The sequence below is a fragment of the Anabrus simplex genome, chromosome X, assembly GCF_040414725.1.
Source record: "Anabrus simplex isolate iqAnaSimp1 chromosome X, ASM4041472v1, whole genome shotgun sequence".
NCBI lineage: Eukaryota > Metazoa > Arthropoda > Insecta > Orthoptera > Tettigoniidae > Anabrus > Anabrus simplex.
Window position 1 is genome coordinate 59,493,304 of NC_090279.1, and position 19,633 is coordinate 59,512,936.

Sequence of the window (19,633 nt, forward strand, 5' to 3'; positions counted from 1 at the left end):
GCAGTGTTCAATATTGATATTGATTTGTGCACAAAGAGTATCCACCGCGATATCCTCTCGCTGGATAGAGTAGATTTGAGCATGAATGTCAACGCCTTGTGATCGGTTCGGATTATGATTGGGTATCCGTAAATGGTTTTACGCCACTGCTGTAGTGCTTGTACTACCGACAGCATTTCTAGCTCGGTGATGGTGTAGTTCACTTCGTGTGGTCGCAGTTTTCTGCTGTAGAATGACAAGTAGTCTCTTTTATTATTCTCAGCGTCCTTCTCTTGATATAGGATTGCTCCTATGCCCGTCAACGAAGCATCCGTCTGGATTATGAAGTCAAGTTGGAAGTTTGGGTATCCCAGTTTGATCGAGTTGTTCAAGAGCTCCTTGACGTCCATGAAAGCTGTTTCGCATTCGTCGTCCCATTTACACTTGTTATTCTTTTTAAGCAAGTCGTATAACGGTGCTATGACTTTTGCATATCCCGGACAATGATCTGCGAAGAATTGATATATGCCAATGAATTGGCGCACATGCTTTATTTTAGTGGGCCTTGGGAAATTGCTAATCGCTTGAATCTTCGTTGGATTCGCCATCGATTACGTGACCGACGAAGAGTATCTCAGATTGGCAAAATCTGGACTTGTCAAGATTGATTTAGAAACCAGCAGTGGATAGGTTGTCTAACAACTTCTCCAGTTTGATTAGATGTTCTTCAAAACCGTTTGTGGCCAATATGAGGTCATCTACATAGCGGATGCAGAATACTTTCACTTCTGAAGTCAGATTTTCGTCTAAAGCTCTGATCAATGCGGAAACAGCGGTCTTAATTCCAAAGGGTTGTCGGGAATACGTACGTGTGGTTGTTAAACATGAAGCCAGTGAGCAGTCTTGACTTGTATTCTAGTGTAACGTGATGGTACGAAGACGTGAAGTCCATACTCGTGAAATATCGGTTACCTTGAAATGATCGAGTGATCTCCTTGATGTTCGGGGCTTGATCGTTCTCGGGCACTATCTTATCGTCTATGGCTCTTGCATCCATGCATATCCTTAAGGATCCATTCGGCTTCCTTACTACCACCAGTGGGTATACGAATGGAGTAGTTCTCTTTGATATTATCTGGTTCTCTTCCATCTCCTCGATGATTTTGGCTACTTCGCTGAAATATTTGTCTGGGATCGGATACGGTTTCTTCTTAAATGGACACAAGTCAGTCACCTTCAATTTATACTCGTAGTTTGGTATTCGTCCTGGTTTTGTATCAAACACACTATGGTAATAACATAACAGTTTCCATAACTGTTCCTTCTCTTCTCGAGAGCAAATTGTTTCCTCTACCTTTTTCAAAATATTATCATTGGAGATATCGTTTTCTTTTTATCGTCTTTCATTTTCTCTCCTGGGTACCATAAGTTTTTTTCCCCACAAATTCTTTACCTTCCCTCTGCGCTATACATTTCGACGTTTCGTTGAATTCATTACTGTAACTGCATATCTCTGCGTGTTTATCATTATTGAACGACGCGTCGACCATCTTCCCTATTATTTCCGTGTTCTCGTCTCCACGGCGAAATCGAATTTCTTTTCTGCTCATATCGGTGATACCTCCGTAAATTCTCATGAAATCCGCCCCCAAGATTAAGTTATACTGTATGTTGTTCATTTACCAAAAATATGTGCGGGTAATCGACGTCATTTATTGTTATGTCCAGGTAGGTTTGAATCTTGCATACCATGCTACGATGTGGAATGATTCCTCTGACTTTGACGTTGGATACCGGGATGACTGGTATTTCTCCCTTCCTTTGTATCTCTTGAAATAGAGCTTTTGATATGACCGATAGGGTCGCTCCTGTGTCCAATAAACACCGTACCCGTAGATCCATGAACTTAACCACGATAATGGGTAGCCTGTGTGTGACGTTACTTCCCACTCTGGTGGCTTCTTCTAAGAGTTCCTCTGGATGCATGTCCCATGATTCGATGTTAGTAATCACACATTTGAACTCAACATCGTCGTACCATTCACCAATCTCGTCTGTCGTTATTGTGTCGGAGTTCTTTTCTTAGCCTCTCATTCGGCTCGTAAGCTGAGGCTTTCGGGTTCAGTCTCCTTTTCTTCTCTTGTTCGTGGCGGTACTCCTGGTATTCCAAGCTTTCTGCTCCTGTGCAGTTCGGATCTGCGTCCTGTTCTTGAATTGCGCGTTCCCATTTGCTGCGCTCTTCCGTGTTCCGTCGCAATTCTTCGACGTATTTGCGTTTGTCCAGCTCTCGGTCAGGCAAATCACTTCGGTCTCTGTAAGATTGGTCTCTCGCGTATCGCGCGTCTCTGGATTCACGTCTGTAGTATGGTCGACCTCTTTCTCTCGGAAAGTATCTCGAGTCGTTTCTCTCGACCTGTCGTTCTTGAAAACGTACTCTCCTCCCTCTATTAGAATCGTACATTTTCCGGTCATTCCAGTTTTCGAATCTTTGTAACCTTCTTCGCCGCGGTTGATGCTCACCTCCTACTCCGGGAGTATAAACTGGTCCGATAGTGTTTATCGCATTCTCCGTTACTCTCGGTTTACAAGTACTGGTCTGTACCGACGTACTGTCTAACTGTCTCAATACTTCCTCAGCATGTACTGCTGTTTGTACGTTTGCTGCTGTTAGCAACCCTTGCACCTCGGATGGAAACTGTTTCTCTATGGCACGTATCAGTTCGGATTCGGGAGATAGTGTATCTAGTTCACGCAATTTGTGAAATTGATACGTGAAATATTACGCATATCGACTTGGGCCTGCACCTGAGTATCTTTTTGAATACATTTCCAAGCGTAGGTTTTGTTGTGTGTCTTAGCTGCAAAATTTGGCTAGGAACGCCCTACGGGATTCCCCGTAGTCTGCGAACGTGTATCTGAACGCCTTAAACCAGATTAGGGGATGACCTTAGAGGTACTTCTCCACCGTTCTGAGCTCTCGTTCGGGTGTTATCTTTACCTCTTTGAAGTAGTCCTCTACGTCACGCAAGATTGATTTCGGCGTCAAACCATTTCCCATGTTAAATTTCTTGGGCCTGTCCTCGTGTGTTCTCATGATGTGAATGATGGGTTGGTTGTTCGTCACGACCGTGTGATAGTCTCCGCGGTTTCTGTATTTTCGGGAATTGAACTTAGCCAGTTCGGATAATCCCTGGACATTGCTTCCACTGGAATGTTGGGTTTTGCTCTATCTTCCGCCAATTTCAGTTTCCGAACCTCTTCTTCCAGTTGCCTTATGTTTTCTGGTAGGTCTCCTACGCGTTTATTCAAGTGCTCTCGGTGCTCCTGCTGTTCATGTGTTAGGATAATTAGCTTGTTTCCTAGCTGATCTTTGGTCTTTGTGAGCTCATGTCTCGTCACTAGTTCCATTGACGTTATCTCGTCAGTCAAGCTTTGCATTTGTTTTTGCCGTTCTTCCTGGTCCTGGTTGAGCTGTTCCTCAACTGCGTGACCTCGCTTCTTATTCCGTCAATATCTTGGTCAACTTTCCATTGCATGCTCTGTACTATTTCGTTTTTGACGATCATGAGTCGCTTCTGCATTTCTTGTTGGTTGGCTACTATTGAATCGTTCACTTCCGTTCTCAGTGTCTTCATGTCCTCTTGTACTTGGGACAGATTCAATCCAATCGTATTGACCTCTTCGCTTATGGATCTGATTTCTTGTTTGATTGTTTGCGCGGCTTCTTTTAGGTTCTTCTCTGACCTTTGCTGTGCGCTTGCCAGCTCCTTTGGTAATATTTCCTGAGCTTCCGAGTTTTCTCTCCGCATAGCTTCCTGAACTTCCATGTTTTCCTTGTGTCTATTTTCCTGTGCCTCGATCATCTCCCTGCGCATCGTCTGCTCAGCTTCTGCGTTCTCTTTTCGTGCATTTTCCTGCGCATCAACCATTTCCTTCCTGCTCTCGTGAATCTCCTTACGCATTATCTCCTGAGCTTCTGCATTCTCTTTTCTACTTTCGGCAATTTCCCCTCTAATAGAACTAATGTCCTTGCCTAACTCCTCTCTCAACATCCCGAAGAGTGCCTTCACCTCTTTTAACGAACTCATCTTTGCTAATTCTGATTTATCTACCTCCACAAGTATACGCTTAACTTCTAATGATCCTTCAAACAATGAGTTATTTATCATGAAAGAAAGCAAGTCCAATTGAGACAACTTAATGGCTACAAGGAGGATTGCTGGACCTGACAAAAACGAAATTGAACTTAAGTACTGTGTTCGTTTTGTTGTATTTATAACTAATCATTCCTAACCATTTATAACATCACTGCGTTACGTTGTTCCCTACTCTACGCCTCTCCAGAATATTCTCCGGTGATTTTGGTATAATGTGTTTACAATTCTGTCATTTAATTTTTCTTATGTTTTATTATTAATATCTCGCGACTGACTTTCGTTCCCTCGACGACATTCCTTTCATGTTCACAGACATTTTTTTGTATTTGTTGACCTTTAGGGCAAGGCGTTATTATATACCTTTTCCGACCAAGCCATTGCGTCTTCTTTCTCAAACATATGCTCACTGATCATGTCAGCTTGATGAAGTTTGCGACCCATTCTCTTTTGGTGATCGTGACCATTATCGTAGTCATCCGGTGTACGATGTTTCTCAGCAATTGAGCCTGCGATTCCTCTCAACAATCGAGCCGACACGTTGGGCGCCAAATATTGCGCCACCCCATTCGCGGCATTGCCCCGTAGATTGTCATTGGGAGCACTCTACACCCAGGGTCTTGACGGGTTCTTCTTATTGTTGTGGGGCTATTTCATAGGGTCGCAGGACTTTGTATGTGCCTCAGCTAGCTAATATATTCCGGCGAATAAAAATCGCATCTATGGTGGAAAATTGGATTCGGAATCCTACCGGGAGGCTTATTATCAAAGCTCTATATTAAGGTTTTTAAGTCAATCGCTGTTATGTTTGCTTCATCTGTTTTCATAATTTATGACGTGCTTGTAACAACCGAGAACTTGTCTTGAATTAAATTTGATTATACCAAATACGATCTTGAAATTTGAATTAATTTCATAAATATGGCCATTGATATCTATTTTATAATTAAAAGATGGAGATATTCTGGATCGGATTATATTTATTTATTTAAATGATCCTACTGGCTAAGAAGAAACCAAAGTATAACCCAGATTTTAAATATTGTTGTAACACAAATTGGTAATGACATAAAACGGCTGTCGCAATTTAATTAATTTAAACCCGATTCAACATAATGCAGTGATTTCAACTTCATCAATCCTCATTTTATAAGAGCTATATGAAATTCCGAACCTAAGTCTATATTTATTCATTAACGTACTTTATTCCACAAGTTTTGGGTACTCTTATTCTTTCAGTTTTGATTTGATATCTGATTTACAATAGGAGAATTTCGTTCATGTAAAATTCAGCTGATAATAATGTCTTTTTATATGTGATACCTTACCTAAATGAAATAAATGGTCATCACCACATTAACTAACTCATACGTCCTGATGAGGTTCGCCTTAACGCGACAATAATTACACGTCCATTCTCACGCATACCTTCGAGGATCATGTTACATTAATGCTACTGCATAGAATAAATAATCAAAAAATAATATACGCAAGGACAAGAATATATACACTCAAATGTCAATAAAACCACATATGATATCTGTACTACGTCTACTAAACTACAATGTCCATGAAGTAAACATCTAACTTATTAATATCATGTCATATATCCTCGAAGCTGTACGCGTGGTAAGCCTTATGCAAACCTCAGATACGTCGCCGTCATACCGGTTAAAAACCCTAATGATTGACATAAATTTTGAATATGACATCCGAAACGTAACGATAATCTATAGGCCAATTGTGGCCGACATCTCATCGCAATCAATAATTTTCTGCCTTATCATCTTAGCCTACACTTACATATCAACATTACGATCCCAGCATTCAGTCATGTAAGAGTATTATAACATTAACATTATCTTATACTTGGGCATTACAATTTCAGCATTAGCTTATATACGAGTATCACACCTCCATTTGCTTTATCTAACTTCACACCTGCATAACGCAATTAAATAATATGTTCCATGTAGCGACATCAAGATAATTTTCATTGTCACCTCCCATATTATTAAATAATCATCACAGCACAGCACTTTTCATTATTTCAACTACTAAATTTTATGTAAGCTAACCCACACATCACTGGCATATCGCGATGTCATCCCCATGTTTTATTATTCATCATCACAATAACTATTACCACCACAAGCACTTAATACACTTGAATTATTCATCAACACAATGACCACCATCATCGCAGGTACTTAACATATTTGACACTCACACCATCATCATTATCATTATTATTATTATTATCTCACGTTGATTCACACTAGTATCATTACTCATAACATTACTACATTTGTATCACTTACCTGCATTATCAATGTTAGCTTCACGATAAATATGCTGATTCTATATTCATGTATGTTACTTATGTATACGTAGGCTTGTGTCTTCCAGTAATTACGGCACTACAACATAATATAAGCGATGTCGAAGTCATCCACTAACATAACCATTCATTCACTCGCATGGTATCGTAGCATTTCGAATGCCGAGTCACCAAACGCATATATGAATTCCTATATACCAAACAACATAATGTCTCGCCGCTCGACGTGTAATTACTATTACGCCTTGGCGAACTACTTCAGGACATGTTCTACATATACATTACTACCTACAATAAAGAAACTAGTAACTAAAATAAAATACAGATATATGTTGCTTCAAATAAAATGCACACAATAAAAAGACATCATTATAATGGAAAGCAGTTACTGACTTGAATGGCTAGGGTTATGGGAATCACTGGCCTAAGTTATCCATTCCGGTAACCACTCCATCATCTCAGCTGGACATGCTCGTACACGATTTAGCACTCCATATTCTCCTGTGAATTAGTACTCCTTGAATACATTTCTGACAACATCATTTTAGACTCATGCAGATCACACCTGAAAAAGGTTAATATTAGTTCATTGACAACACACAGAGCCACTAGTAAGTCAATTACACATACACCTCTGATCATATTAAGTTATTTACGACACGGACAATCTCTATTATATATCGTGCTGTTCCTTCTATAATGCCTTGGCCTTTATACAATCATAAGCATATCACCGTTATTTCAGGCTATTTGCATTCGTTTAACTGCATATACATATTCCTTAATAACTTCCTTTTGCATACAATTTCTAATTTTTACGTATCATTTCCATACCACCATCACATTGACACTAACAATGAATAAGAAGATTTTTTAAAATAATATTTTAACGTATTACACCAGGCATAGAATAATAAAATTAGATACTAGATGTGGAAATCTATCTTATGTATTTAGTTACATCTACTAACACCTAGATGTCGCTACCATTCTTATTAACAAATATCGATATTTTATACTCCGTAACAATACCCTATGAGTTCAATCTTTGGTTTCGTCTTGTTTTCATACATTCTACATTTTACATTTGATTTAATTCGAACAATATTTACACATATATACACGTTATTCTCCGCTTAGAGATGAAAGTAAAGTCCTTTCTTCACAATCACTTCATTGCGTATTAAACATTTATAAACCAGTCCTCGCCTAAACTGCTCCGGCGCCATGTTTCCGGACCTCGTGTTAGTTGGTTTTGTTCGCGCTGTAGCATATGTCACATATGAAAACGGCACAGTACAATGGAATCCGAAGAACAACTAATGGTGTTGGCAAGGAAACCAAAAATCACTTCTGAACACTATCTGACTAGAACACTGCTTACTATCTTATCGTGGCCAGTTTCTCTGAATGGACGTGTCGGACGGAGAAAAGAAGCACACACAGTCCATGGCCTTCATGGATATGTTCAGAAGAAAGATGACGGCCAACAATTTCCCGATTATTCAGAAACTGATCATCGCGAACACACGGTTTAAAAAGCGTGATATTCACCTAGTCACGTACTACAATCGCTCCCATCCAATGCACATTGACTGCATCCTTGTCAGACGAAGGAATCTCAAAGATGTTCTAGAGACAACAGTGGTTCCTTACGAAACCGTTGCGATGCAACATCGACCAGTTATCTGTAAGATGCGGATAGTCACCAAGAGCTCAATACTTCGCAGGAAATGGACCAAATTGGATCAAACGGTGACGCCTGAAGAAGGAGGCCAACGTTGTTGCAAACGTCACAGTGCCACAAGTCACCATATTAGAAGCGAGCTGGACTAAACTGAAAGGCGAAGCACGCTCCATTCCTGGAACAACTAAGTCATGGCGACGACAATGAAGGATTACCAATGACACGTGGTTTCGGAATGACGATGTTATGTATGCAATACGGTTGAAGAAACAGCTGTAAAACGAGTTTCTTGCTCGTTGGAATGCCTACAAAGCAGCCAGTAATAAAGTGAAGGAGGTTGTCGCTGTAACAAAAGCAAAGCGGTAAGCAGGTCTATATATGAAATTGACATGCGCTAAAACGAGCGGAACATTTAACGGCTAGTCAAATCGGGGCATCGAAACACGGAACGTTCTACATCATCAATTAGGAAACAGACGGTTTTCTACTCGACTGGCGGGAAGCGCGAGTACACTGTCTTAATTACTTTGACAAAATGTCAATCTTGGAATATCCGTATCTACCAATCCCAATCACCGCCGCAGTTGAAGGTCCAATATAGGAAATTGACGTCACCCAAGTCCAGGCTATGTTGAAAGAAATGACACCAGGGAAAGCCATCTGTCCTGATTGTCTTCCGGCAGAGTTTTGTTTCTCTCAATGGGTGGATGCAGCAGTGTGGCTAAAGCCAGCTTTTCAACCAGATCATCAAAGAAGGTCAGGAACCAACAAACTGACGACGGATTATCCATTCAAAAATAAGGGAAGTCCTGCCGATTTTTCTAATTACCGTCCGATCATACTTCTCAGCCACGCAGTGACACATTTCGAACAAATCTTGGACAAAAGAATTAGCGATTTAAACGACCACACAACAAACCAAGCTGGTTTTGTGTAAAATTGTGGCGCAACAGGAGCAACAAAAGCTGCAAGGCTGTTACGTGAGACGTATTTCGAAAGGAATAAGAGGCTTCATCATGACTTTCTGGACCCTGATAAGGACTTCCATCCGGTACATCATAACCTAATCAGTCAGAGCTACAAGAGCATGGCATTACAGAGCACCTTGTTGAGAGGGAATAATTGATCTATGTAGAACCGAGGAGTTATGCTGAAGCTGTCGCAAGAGCGTCTGATTACGTCCGCGAAACTGTACAATTCCACCAAGGCCCTTCAGTATCACCACTGCTGTTCATTATTTGACGGACACCATTACATAAGACGTGCACATTCCAATACCATGGACACATTTGTATGAAAATGGTGCAGAGAATAAGCGCCAAACGGAAGATTGGCACAATCCACTAGCGCAATACGTCCCGCGCCTCAACAAAAAGGATAGATAATACATTACATTACATCGCCGATAAGTTGGAAGCATGCATGATGACGGTGAAAATATAGTACGAGAAAAGAAATTTAAGTATCTTGGTTCCAAAATCTCTCATTATGGCCGACTTACTGACGAAGTCAACTTACGGATAAGCATACCCTGGCTGAAGTTGAGAATGACAACGGGCGCCCATGCTACCGTCGGATGAAGGACCACCTGAAATCTAATATCTACTGAACTGTTATCCGTCCTGTTGTTTTCTATGGCAACGATTGCTGGCCAGCTAAAGAGCAGGTAAACGCCAACTAAGCATCATGGATACGAAGACGCTTAGGTGAACGGCTGACATAACTAGACTCGATCACGTTTCAAATAATGTTATTAGGAAACGTTCTGGCATTGCACCGATAAAGAAGAAAATTTCTGAAAGGCGTGTGCGCTGGTTTGGGTATATTTGCGTGTAGAGGACGATATATTGAGAAATTTAGCGTATATAAAGAAAGTAGGTGAAAAGAGGCGCAAGGGACAAACAAGACAGCATAAGACGAATGACCTGAAAGCTGTGAGACTACATAGAAACATGGCACGTGACCGAACTAACTGGAGACAATGAATCACAACACCAGGCAGAACTAATTTTAAAAGAGCAGAAAAACAAGAAGCAGGTTGATGAATAATCTGTTATAGATTGGATATTTTGCACATCCTAACATTTAACTTACTATGTTCAAATTTTCTCCCTTAAAGCCTATGTCTAATATATATGTTCTTATTTCCACTAAATAGTGTTTGAATGACAGAGCACTCTGGATTACGTGTTTAAGGTATTCATAAACGTTTGAAATGGCGTATTTAGACAGAATTTTCACTTTTTCATTTTTGTTCCCTGATGAAAGATTTATTCTTCTACTTTAAGAAAATGTATAGTACTTACATGTTTCGTGCATAAATATGCACAGAAAATTGATATAAAGGGAACAGTGCACCCGTGTCTCGGTCTAAGATGGGCGTGGCATCGCTGCACGGAGAATTTCATTGTTCCTTTCGATTTAATTCAAGTTTGGCGCTCGTTGTTACAGAATAGCTCTCCATAGATGGCTCCATATGCCCATTCTTTGTATGCAGCAGTAATACTATTTGGTATTGAGAGCTTCCATGGTTTCCATAACTGAGTGTTTTTAGTGAAAATATTGTCATGTTGCCTGTTTGCCTGTGTGCCTTTGGATGTATATTCGTTGTTGAGATAATGTCCAGAAACTGTATTGGATGTGAGAAGCATTCAAATGATTATAAGCATTCCCCATTCTATTTAGGTTGGAAAGCTGGATCATGCTGCAGTCTTTGCCAAAAATTACAGTGGGTCTTCGCCTAATATGGAACAGTAAAAATATTTTCTCCCTCAGGTGAGAGTAGAGATCTGGAGTATGTAGATTTCTATGGGGATGGGGATTCCAAAAGTTACAAGGTAGTGTGTGATTCCAATCCATACAATGGTAAAGAAGTCAATAAACTGGAATGTGTGGGCCACTATAAGAAGCATTTAGGAACAGCTCTTAGAAAAATTGTACAACATAACAAACCATGGGTGATAGAGGCAAATTAACTGGAACACTGATAGAGAAGTGTCAGAATTATTTTGGAATTGCTTTGCGTTCCAACTACAGTTTCATAAAAGATATGACAAATGCTGTATTGGCAACATTGTATCATTTGACTGCCCAAAAAGCGCCTCCCCACCACAGGTGCCCTATAGGAACAGACAGCTGGTGTTCATACCAACGAGCCACAGCTGGCAATCTACTTGAAAATTATAAGCATAAACCAGGAATACCACTGGAAGTCCTAATGCAATGGCAAGGTAAGGGTTATTCTGCCCGAAGGCATGTCCGAACTTCCGCAGAGGTGTCCTAAGCCGGAGTTTACGTGCAGAAGGGTGGCCAGTTCCTTTCTGCTCCTCCATTCTCTTACCCCACGAACAGCGCGTGGCACCCCATCCAACTCCTGACCACGCAAAATGTTGCTTAACTTCGGAGATCTCACGGGATCCGGTGTTTCAACACGGCTACGGCCGTTGGCACATGCAATGAAGCCTGTGTATGAAAGGCTCTGTAATCCAAAAATGTTATTCAAATGTCTTCATGGTTTGACTCAAAATACCAATGAGTCATGCAACGGTACGGTATGGAAGAGGTGTAGAAAAGATACATATGTGGGGCTATCCACTCTCAAACTGGGTGTCATGGATGCAGTTTTATACTTTAATTGTGGAAACAAGGTTGAAATAGAGGTTTTAGGAAGAATTAAGGTTGTGCCTGATATGTACTCAGCATCAGGAGTGTCACAAGCTGATGAGGCATGTGTACGCATAAGTCAGCTTCAGAGCACTTCTGAACAAAGACAGCGAAGGAGGTACCTCAGGGGAAGAAGAAAGCTGAAATAGGACAAGAAACTTGAAGGGGAAGGTCGCACCTATGCAGCGGGAGAATTCTAATACTTTCAGGTAAAAAGAAAGAGGTCTAATCATAATACAACCCTTTAAATTTACTCAAAACTAAAAACTATGTTTTCTTTTCAGGTTCGAACAACAATGAGTCGAGTTATAAATCGGATATCTACCTCGAAAAGGTCCTAAATTGATGATAATTAATTTAGGAATATCTTGTACTAGAACTGAGAAAAAATATATATCCCCGTTCAAAAACTGAGAACGAAGAAATGAAAAATTATTATTGAAATTTTGAATTTTTGAAAGAAGGTGTTATAATTCATTGTGAAATTGTGATAAACTATTACATTTAGTAGGAGACATCAAGAACACTAACGATGATAGTTCGGCGAAAGAAACATTAAAATAAATGCATTTTTGTAGTTGCTAGATAGTCTCAAAAAGTGCCATTTTTGTTAACAAAAAATTCTTGGACAGCCCTTAAATGATAAAGTCGGCAATCCTATAGTATAACAGTTTTCATTTACCTTCCTGTTAACTACTAACACAATTTTAAAATTTTTGTGTCAAATTATGGATTTTGTAATGAAACGAACATGAATACCGGGGACAAACAAGACAGCATAGAACAAATGACCTGAAAGCTGTGAGACTACATAGAAACATGGCCCGCGACCGAACTAACTGGAGACAATGAATCACAACATCAGACAGAACTAATATTAAAAGAGCAGAATAACAAGAAGCAGGTTGATGAATAATCTGTTATAGAAATGGGATACAATGGATATTTTGCTCATCCTAACATTTAACTTACTATGTTCAAATTTTCTCCCTTAAGGCCTATGTCTAATATCTATGCCTTATTTCCACAAAACAGTGTTTGAATGGCAGAACACCTCTGGATTACGTGTTTAAGTGACTCCTATAAACGCATTATAAAGAATAATATATAACTCAACAAATTAAAAAATTCAGGAGTATCTGTTTTAATCGGGAGTGACAGTTTGAATATCCGGTGAAATTGTACGAGTAACAAAAAGACCTTCAGTGTATTCTAGCCTGATTGGAATTTTGCAATTCATATTTCTGCTGACATCCGTCATAGATAGCAGACGATCATAATAATTAATTTATTTCCACCCTAATCACGTCTATAAATATGAAGACTATGGAGGAGTGACAAAAAGAGGTCGGCTCAGGGCCTGGTGACACTCGACATCTACATCTGAAAGGACACCGCATCACTACATGTTTAGTTCAGGACTATGTGTCTACACAAACTTAAGTTAGCATCATCACTAATTATTTATTTCAGGGCGATGTCTTCTTCTTCTTCTTCTTCTGTTCTAGCCTATTTCAATCCACTACTGGATATAGGCCTCTTCCATGTGCTTCCATCGTCTTCGGTCTTGAGCCACTTGGAACCAGCGTGTTCCAGCCAACAGCTTTATGTCGTCGAGTCATTTCTTCTGGGGTCTTCCAATGCCTCTCTTGTGTCCCCATGGTCTCCAGTGAACAATCCTAGAGGTCCACCTGTTGTAGTCTTTTCGAGCTACGTGTCCTACCCACTGCCATTTTAGTCTTGCTACTATCTCTAGGAAGTCTGTTACATTAGTTCTTCTCCTGATGTCCTCTGAACGGATCTTATCCCTAAGGCTGATCCCTAGCATCTGTCGCTCCATGGCTCGTTGTGTTCGCTGAAGCTTGCGATCACTTTCCTTCGTCAGAGTCATCGTTTCCAGACCGTAAGTTGTAACTGGCAGCACGCACGTATTATAAAACTTGGTCTTCAGGTTAATTGGAACATCCTTGTTGGTGAGGATGAATCTTAGTTTTCGGAATTCAGTCCAACTCATACCTATTCTGCGAGGAATTTCTGCACGTTGGTTGTCTTTTCCAAGTTTTATCTTGTGTCCAAGATAAATGTACTCATCAACAGCTTCTATATATTGGTATCCCATTTTAAGTGGTCGACTCTCTGGGCTTAGTATTTTCGTTTTATTAATGTTCATTTCCAAACCAATCTTAGCAGAAGCAGTTTAAATTCTTGGATCATGCTTTCTAGCTCATCTAGATTTTCACTTATGAACACAATGTCATCGGCAAAACGCAGGTGGTTCAAATATAACCCGTTGATTTTTATTCCTTTATTATCCCAATGAAGGGTTTTGAATACATCTTCCAAGGCAAGGGTAAACAGCTTTGGAGAGATTGTGTCACCTTGTCGAACTCCTTTGCCAACTGGGATTTTATTGGTGATGAGGTCTTCGTTCCAAAAATGGAAGGAAATCTCATCAGTAATTGGTAAGCTCATAAACATGTGCCTTTCTACATGTCAGCAATTAGGAAATTTTATGAACCTCAAAACCTGTTCATATGTAATTCAGTACCAAACTGACAAGGCATATATCTTACACATTTTAAAATAAGTCATTAAAGTTGCTGCTTGATATTTGTAGACTGCTGAAATGAAAGTCAGGATAACATAGCACATGAGGTGAGATATAAAACAAAGTGGTATGCAGTAGATAAGATCCGGTCAACTGAATCATTCAGAAGCATATAAAAATATATGATATACAATGGCCTAAGCTACATAGACCATGGACTGTCCTCTGCCTTATATACCAACGGAAAAGCATACACACAAAATGCTTGTCGCTTTTCTGGTTCAAGACTGCATCTGCACAAGATATGTTTAGGAAGAAGAAAGCTATTTAAACTCCATCCAAAAACTGAAATGTGCATTTTGCATGTGGAAGGTATTCATAAGGAACATTTTTATTGGTGGCCATAATATATGATTGCTCTCTAACAGCCTATTGTGTCCATTCACATAAAAATTACAAAGAAACAGCAGAATTTCCTCCTCGAAGAGTTGTATTTGGGCGATCTTCAGTTGTGTGCATGGTTCTACTCTGACTAATGAAAGCATGTAAGCTGGTACTGGGTAGTTCCGAGGTCTGAAATGAATATTTTTTGCTACTGGTTGCAAATGTACTGTAAGAAGAAATCAACGCATCATATAACAGTCAAGAAGACTCTAACTACCCACAAAATCAAATAAACCTTTCAGAATTCAAAGTTTCCATCACTAATCTGGTCTGAAGTCAAATCATAGGCTATGACTAGCCATTGCAGGACCTGCCGATACAGGGGTTCTGTTAAGATTACCAATCCGAGATTATACCATCATCTCCCAGGTATTCTCAAGGATCGTTGCGCACAGTAACGAACAAAGGTGTGACAGCACAAAATTAATTAGCATATAGTCCAAAGGCACACCTACAGTTCAAACAAACTACTGCATTAAATGTTTGAAAACAGGATGTACACTTGTGCTACTTCTTAACCTCAGTGATAAAAATTACAATTTTGAAATAATATTATATCATTGCATTATTATTTACCTCCTTTTAGGAGATAATAAATTCACTTACTTGAAGTATTCTGAATTTTTTAGGCAACCTGCACAAATTTATAGTTCACTTGTAGCTGTCCATTTTATTAGTTTATACTAATTGTGTAAATGTGTTTGCAATCAACAAGCTACAAGCAATTGACTGACAATGAGCACTAAAATGAAAAGTGGGAATTGGCGACGAACAGCAAGTGTGACGCCAACACTGGAACAAACATAAATTAAATGCCACAAATTTCCTTTGCTTACACAAATGTGGATGCTTTATTTGAAAACTATGATATCTAAGATGTAGCACAACTGACCTGAACATTTCATTTCTACTACAACTTATCTGCTTTGGGATCTACAAATGGAAGAATCTTACTTAACACACAAGAGAACAGAAAAGATCATTAGAAAGGAATCTATCCAAGTAAATACTTGAAAATGGCATTCTTTGAGTTATCACACTAATGAACTCAGGCATCATTATATTCATTAATGAACCTAATTATGTTGGTTTAAAATTATTGTACTGTTTACAATGTACATAAAACTTAACAGTTTCGAATTTGTATATTTAGTATATGATCTACAAAATGGCTATTTCTGTGTGTCACTGTTGGTACTGTACCAGGAAAAATTAAGGATATGGGCATGAGAATCTTGTGAAGGGGGAACGGTCCTTAGGTAGCAGATACAGAAAGATTTAGATGCAGAGCGAAATAATGGATAGATTTTAAAACTTAATTTATTCACCTGGAGAATTTGATGAATAAGTTCCCTATTATTTCTGGCTCGTAGCATTTAAACCAAATTAAAATATTGTCTGAGCAAGTTCATGTCGCCTGGCTAATTAAAACAAAATAAATATTTATGATTGTCCATCTTTTAACATGAAACGATTATCTTTCGTTGAAAATCAATAAGTTCTTTCCTGATAATGTTCATAAAGTTCTTCAAGTATTGGTTCAAATGATAAAAACTGAAAATGAATGTAACACCCTTTCACTTGAAAAATGAATTTCCCTATACCACTTTCAATATTTTAGCACTTCAAAATTTGGCAAATTTTATCTTCTTCTGAAGTTCGGTGCTATAGTGTATTTTAGAACTGTCACTCAACATTTATAAAATTTAATGTGAAATCCAATGAGCGAAGTAGTTCGTTGAATTATGAATGAAATCACTGATTCTACAGTTCAACTTCTAATATAGTCTGTTTAAATCTCAAGTTTGTTTACAGTGGCACTCATATCACCAGAAACATCCAAATATCAAACTGAAAATGTAGAGAAATGCGGTTCAACGAACATCATATGAAGTCCTCGACAGCTGGTGTTGTGATGCTATCCCCATGGTACCACTTCTGATTCCCGTGTAGTAACCACGTTTAAATTCTATGAAGTCACCACGTTCCAACTCCCACGTAGTCGAAATGACAGCAGCTTTATCTGACAAAATAGGCACTCGGTCAGGGTTTCAGCGTGTCACTTATAAACTTTATAAACAAGAAAACGTTCAACTGAAAAGATTAACTGCTGAGTGTTCTATGCTTGTAAGTCATAAAATTGGCACTGTATTTTACTACGTGAATTTCCTCTAATATTTAATCACTGGTAGATGATTGTTATTGCTCATTAGATTGGATTCACTGTTTATGTTGAAGCACAGTTATAACATATTTACACACGAAAATCAGTCTTATTCGCCATAACGAAATACTTAATTCGTGGATATTCACACGTTCCTATGACGGCAATGTCATACATTGTCAAATACTGTTCACTTGTGATGAAGGTTTAACCGTATTAAAACTTCAACCAGTAATTATTACACACGTACTTAAGGTAACTTTATGAAATGGATTAGTTTGACAGATTATGTATTTAATTATTTCACTTGAAAATCGTCTTAATATTCATACGCTTATTTCTCATGAATATTTAAAGTCAGTTTCATTTGAATATGAATACAAGTTTAAATCAATTAAATTTGTTCGATTTGCAGTGGAAAGTAGTAAGTCTGAAAAGTGATTAAATATCATAAATCTTTGACAACACTTTGAAATTATTAAGTTAGTATCATATCGCTAGAAAAGTTTCTAAGTTCCAACACGAGTTATTGTTTTATAAGTCTTGGAGAAAACTTTACCGCAGAGTTCGTACGATGTGATGTTTTGAGTTCGAACCTCGCGAACCCGTTCATGTGAGACAGCATGACTACACGACGGCAGCGATTTGAGAATTGAACTGACTTGACCTAGCAAAACCCCGTTCTTTTATACCAATCTGCCGAGCTCAGCTTCCTCCTCTCGTGGAAAAATCAAGTTTCTTTATACCTGAATTATTCTTTAAGTCCGTAGGACGACATTAATGAAATTGCAGTATGTTTGCCTTCATATAATAGGCTATACGATGGCGTATCTCATTAACTGATATATCAGTGGGTTCCAAAGTTAGTACAATTTCTTGTAGTATGTTCGACAATATCAGGAGGTGTTCACGTGATAGCTGCATCACGCTCTGCGTGATGTATCTTGCTTGCTGTATGCATGCTCGAACCGGTCTGTTGCGCTACATCGCATGCTAGATTCCCCCCGCTGCGCTGACTTCCATTAACACGTTCCCTGCGGCAGTGAATTTCGATGACTTAATGTTACGTCGTATCGGCCCACCGGTGACCCGATGGTGCCTTTAGTTATTATCGGTTCGGGTCACCGGTGACCTGACGAATTTGACTTTGTTTATTCCCTAGTATGAAATCCTAAACAATGCAAGTGCACTTGTTGTGTGCGTTATTGTTGAGGAGACATTCCAGCGTATTTACCTGTGCGACAGTGTTCCGATTCAACAATTGCGTGAAACAGAAATTACCCCGGAAATAATTGGGTCACCGGTGGGCCGATCAAAACTAGCAGTATGCCTCGATCCTTTACTTCAATTGGATCACTATGTTGCCATTAGTTAACAGAAATTCGTAACTAGGACGTAGTTACTTACTTCGCAATTCTGGGAAGTTCGCACCGACGGATAAGAGTAACATGTTTCGGGGCACATGGTGACCCGAACCGCACGGAACGTGTTAAATACAATTATGTTCCAGGCCACACATGGTTCCTGGTACAGTACGAACGTACAAAATTACTGAGACTATCTGGAGGTAATAGTTGCAGACGGCATTTCAGATAATAAGAATGTGATGAACAAATCATGCATTGACAGTGAAGGAAAGAACACATTTTACATGGTTGCTTAAAGGTATTGTAAAGAAATACACTTCAAAAATATCTAGATTTACCAGAGATTGTTTTTGTATACATATATATATATATATATTCAGTATAACTACATGACGGAACAAAAATATGATCTTAAAATTCCTGAATATTTTAGATAAATATAACCAACAGAATTTTAAGATAGCGTTTAAATGAAACTTTGTAAAGAAACGATTAAACTGATGAAAATGGCCAGCTTTTGGACATAAACCAACCACTACTGAACACAACTGTGAATAGGTACAATATATTCCATATTGTATAGGATTCGTACTGTACGTACTTTGTTTCTTCTTTGATGTACGGCAACAGCCGATCATCAGTATGTTCTTCTATGAATATTTTCTCATTAACATCTTCAGAGGGCTGTAAGTAAGAAATAAGAAAAGTAGAATAAAGAAGTAAGAGAATAAAATATATAGGCCTAAACAAGAAACAGCTGATAAAATAAATTTCAGAGTGGCACAAGAAGAGTATAATTAATTTATCTCCCATTTAAAAATATAAGAGTGGAAAGGAACAATCAAATCAAAATCACTTCAAATGAAATGGAGGTGTCTACCTTGGTGGCAAACGGTACACAAAAATACCTTACTATCAAGCATTAAATTGTCAATGAACAGACAGGAAGACAATATCCTAAAATACAGTATTATACAATTTACACTAACTTTTTCTATTAAACACACACTCATCATTATTAAATTTACATTATTTACAAAATTTAACTCATGATGATGATGCTTGTTGTTTAAAGGGGCCTAACATCGAGGTCATCGGCCCCTAATGGTACGAAATGAGACGAAATGGTATGACAAATTAAGTCCAAAATTCTCCACTGACCAGAATTCAATACGTGAGGACGAAGAATGAGTGGATGGACATGAATTTAAAACAATCAGTGGATGCGACCCGCAATGCCTTACATTCACAGAAACTGACGTAAAACAATAGGATTACAGACCAAG

General features: G+C 38.8%; 1 protein-coding gene across 1 annotated transcript in view; it reads right to left on the reverse strand.

Moving 5' to 3' along the window:
- Positions 1-3,404: 3,404 nt before the first annotated feature.
- LOC137503273 (zinc finger protein ZFP2-like) overlaps positions 3,405-19,633 on the reverse strand; it is a 50,449-nt gene continuing 34,220 nt past the window's right edge. The window contains exon 2 of the mRNA XM_068230819.1: positions 3,405-4,204. Within this exon, the coding sequence (XP_068086920.1) occupies positions 3,405-4,204 (800 nt within the window). The remainder of the gene's footprint in view (positions 4,205-19,633) is intronic.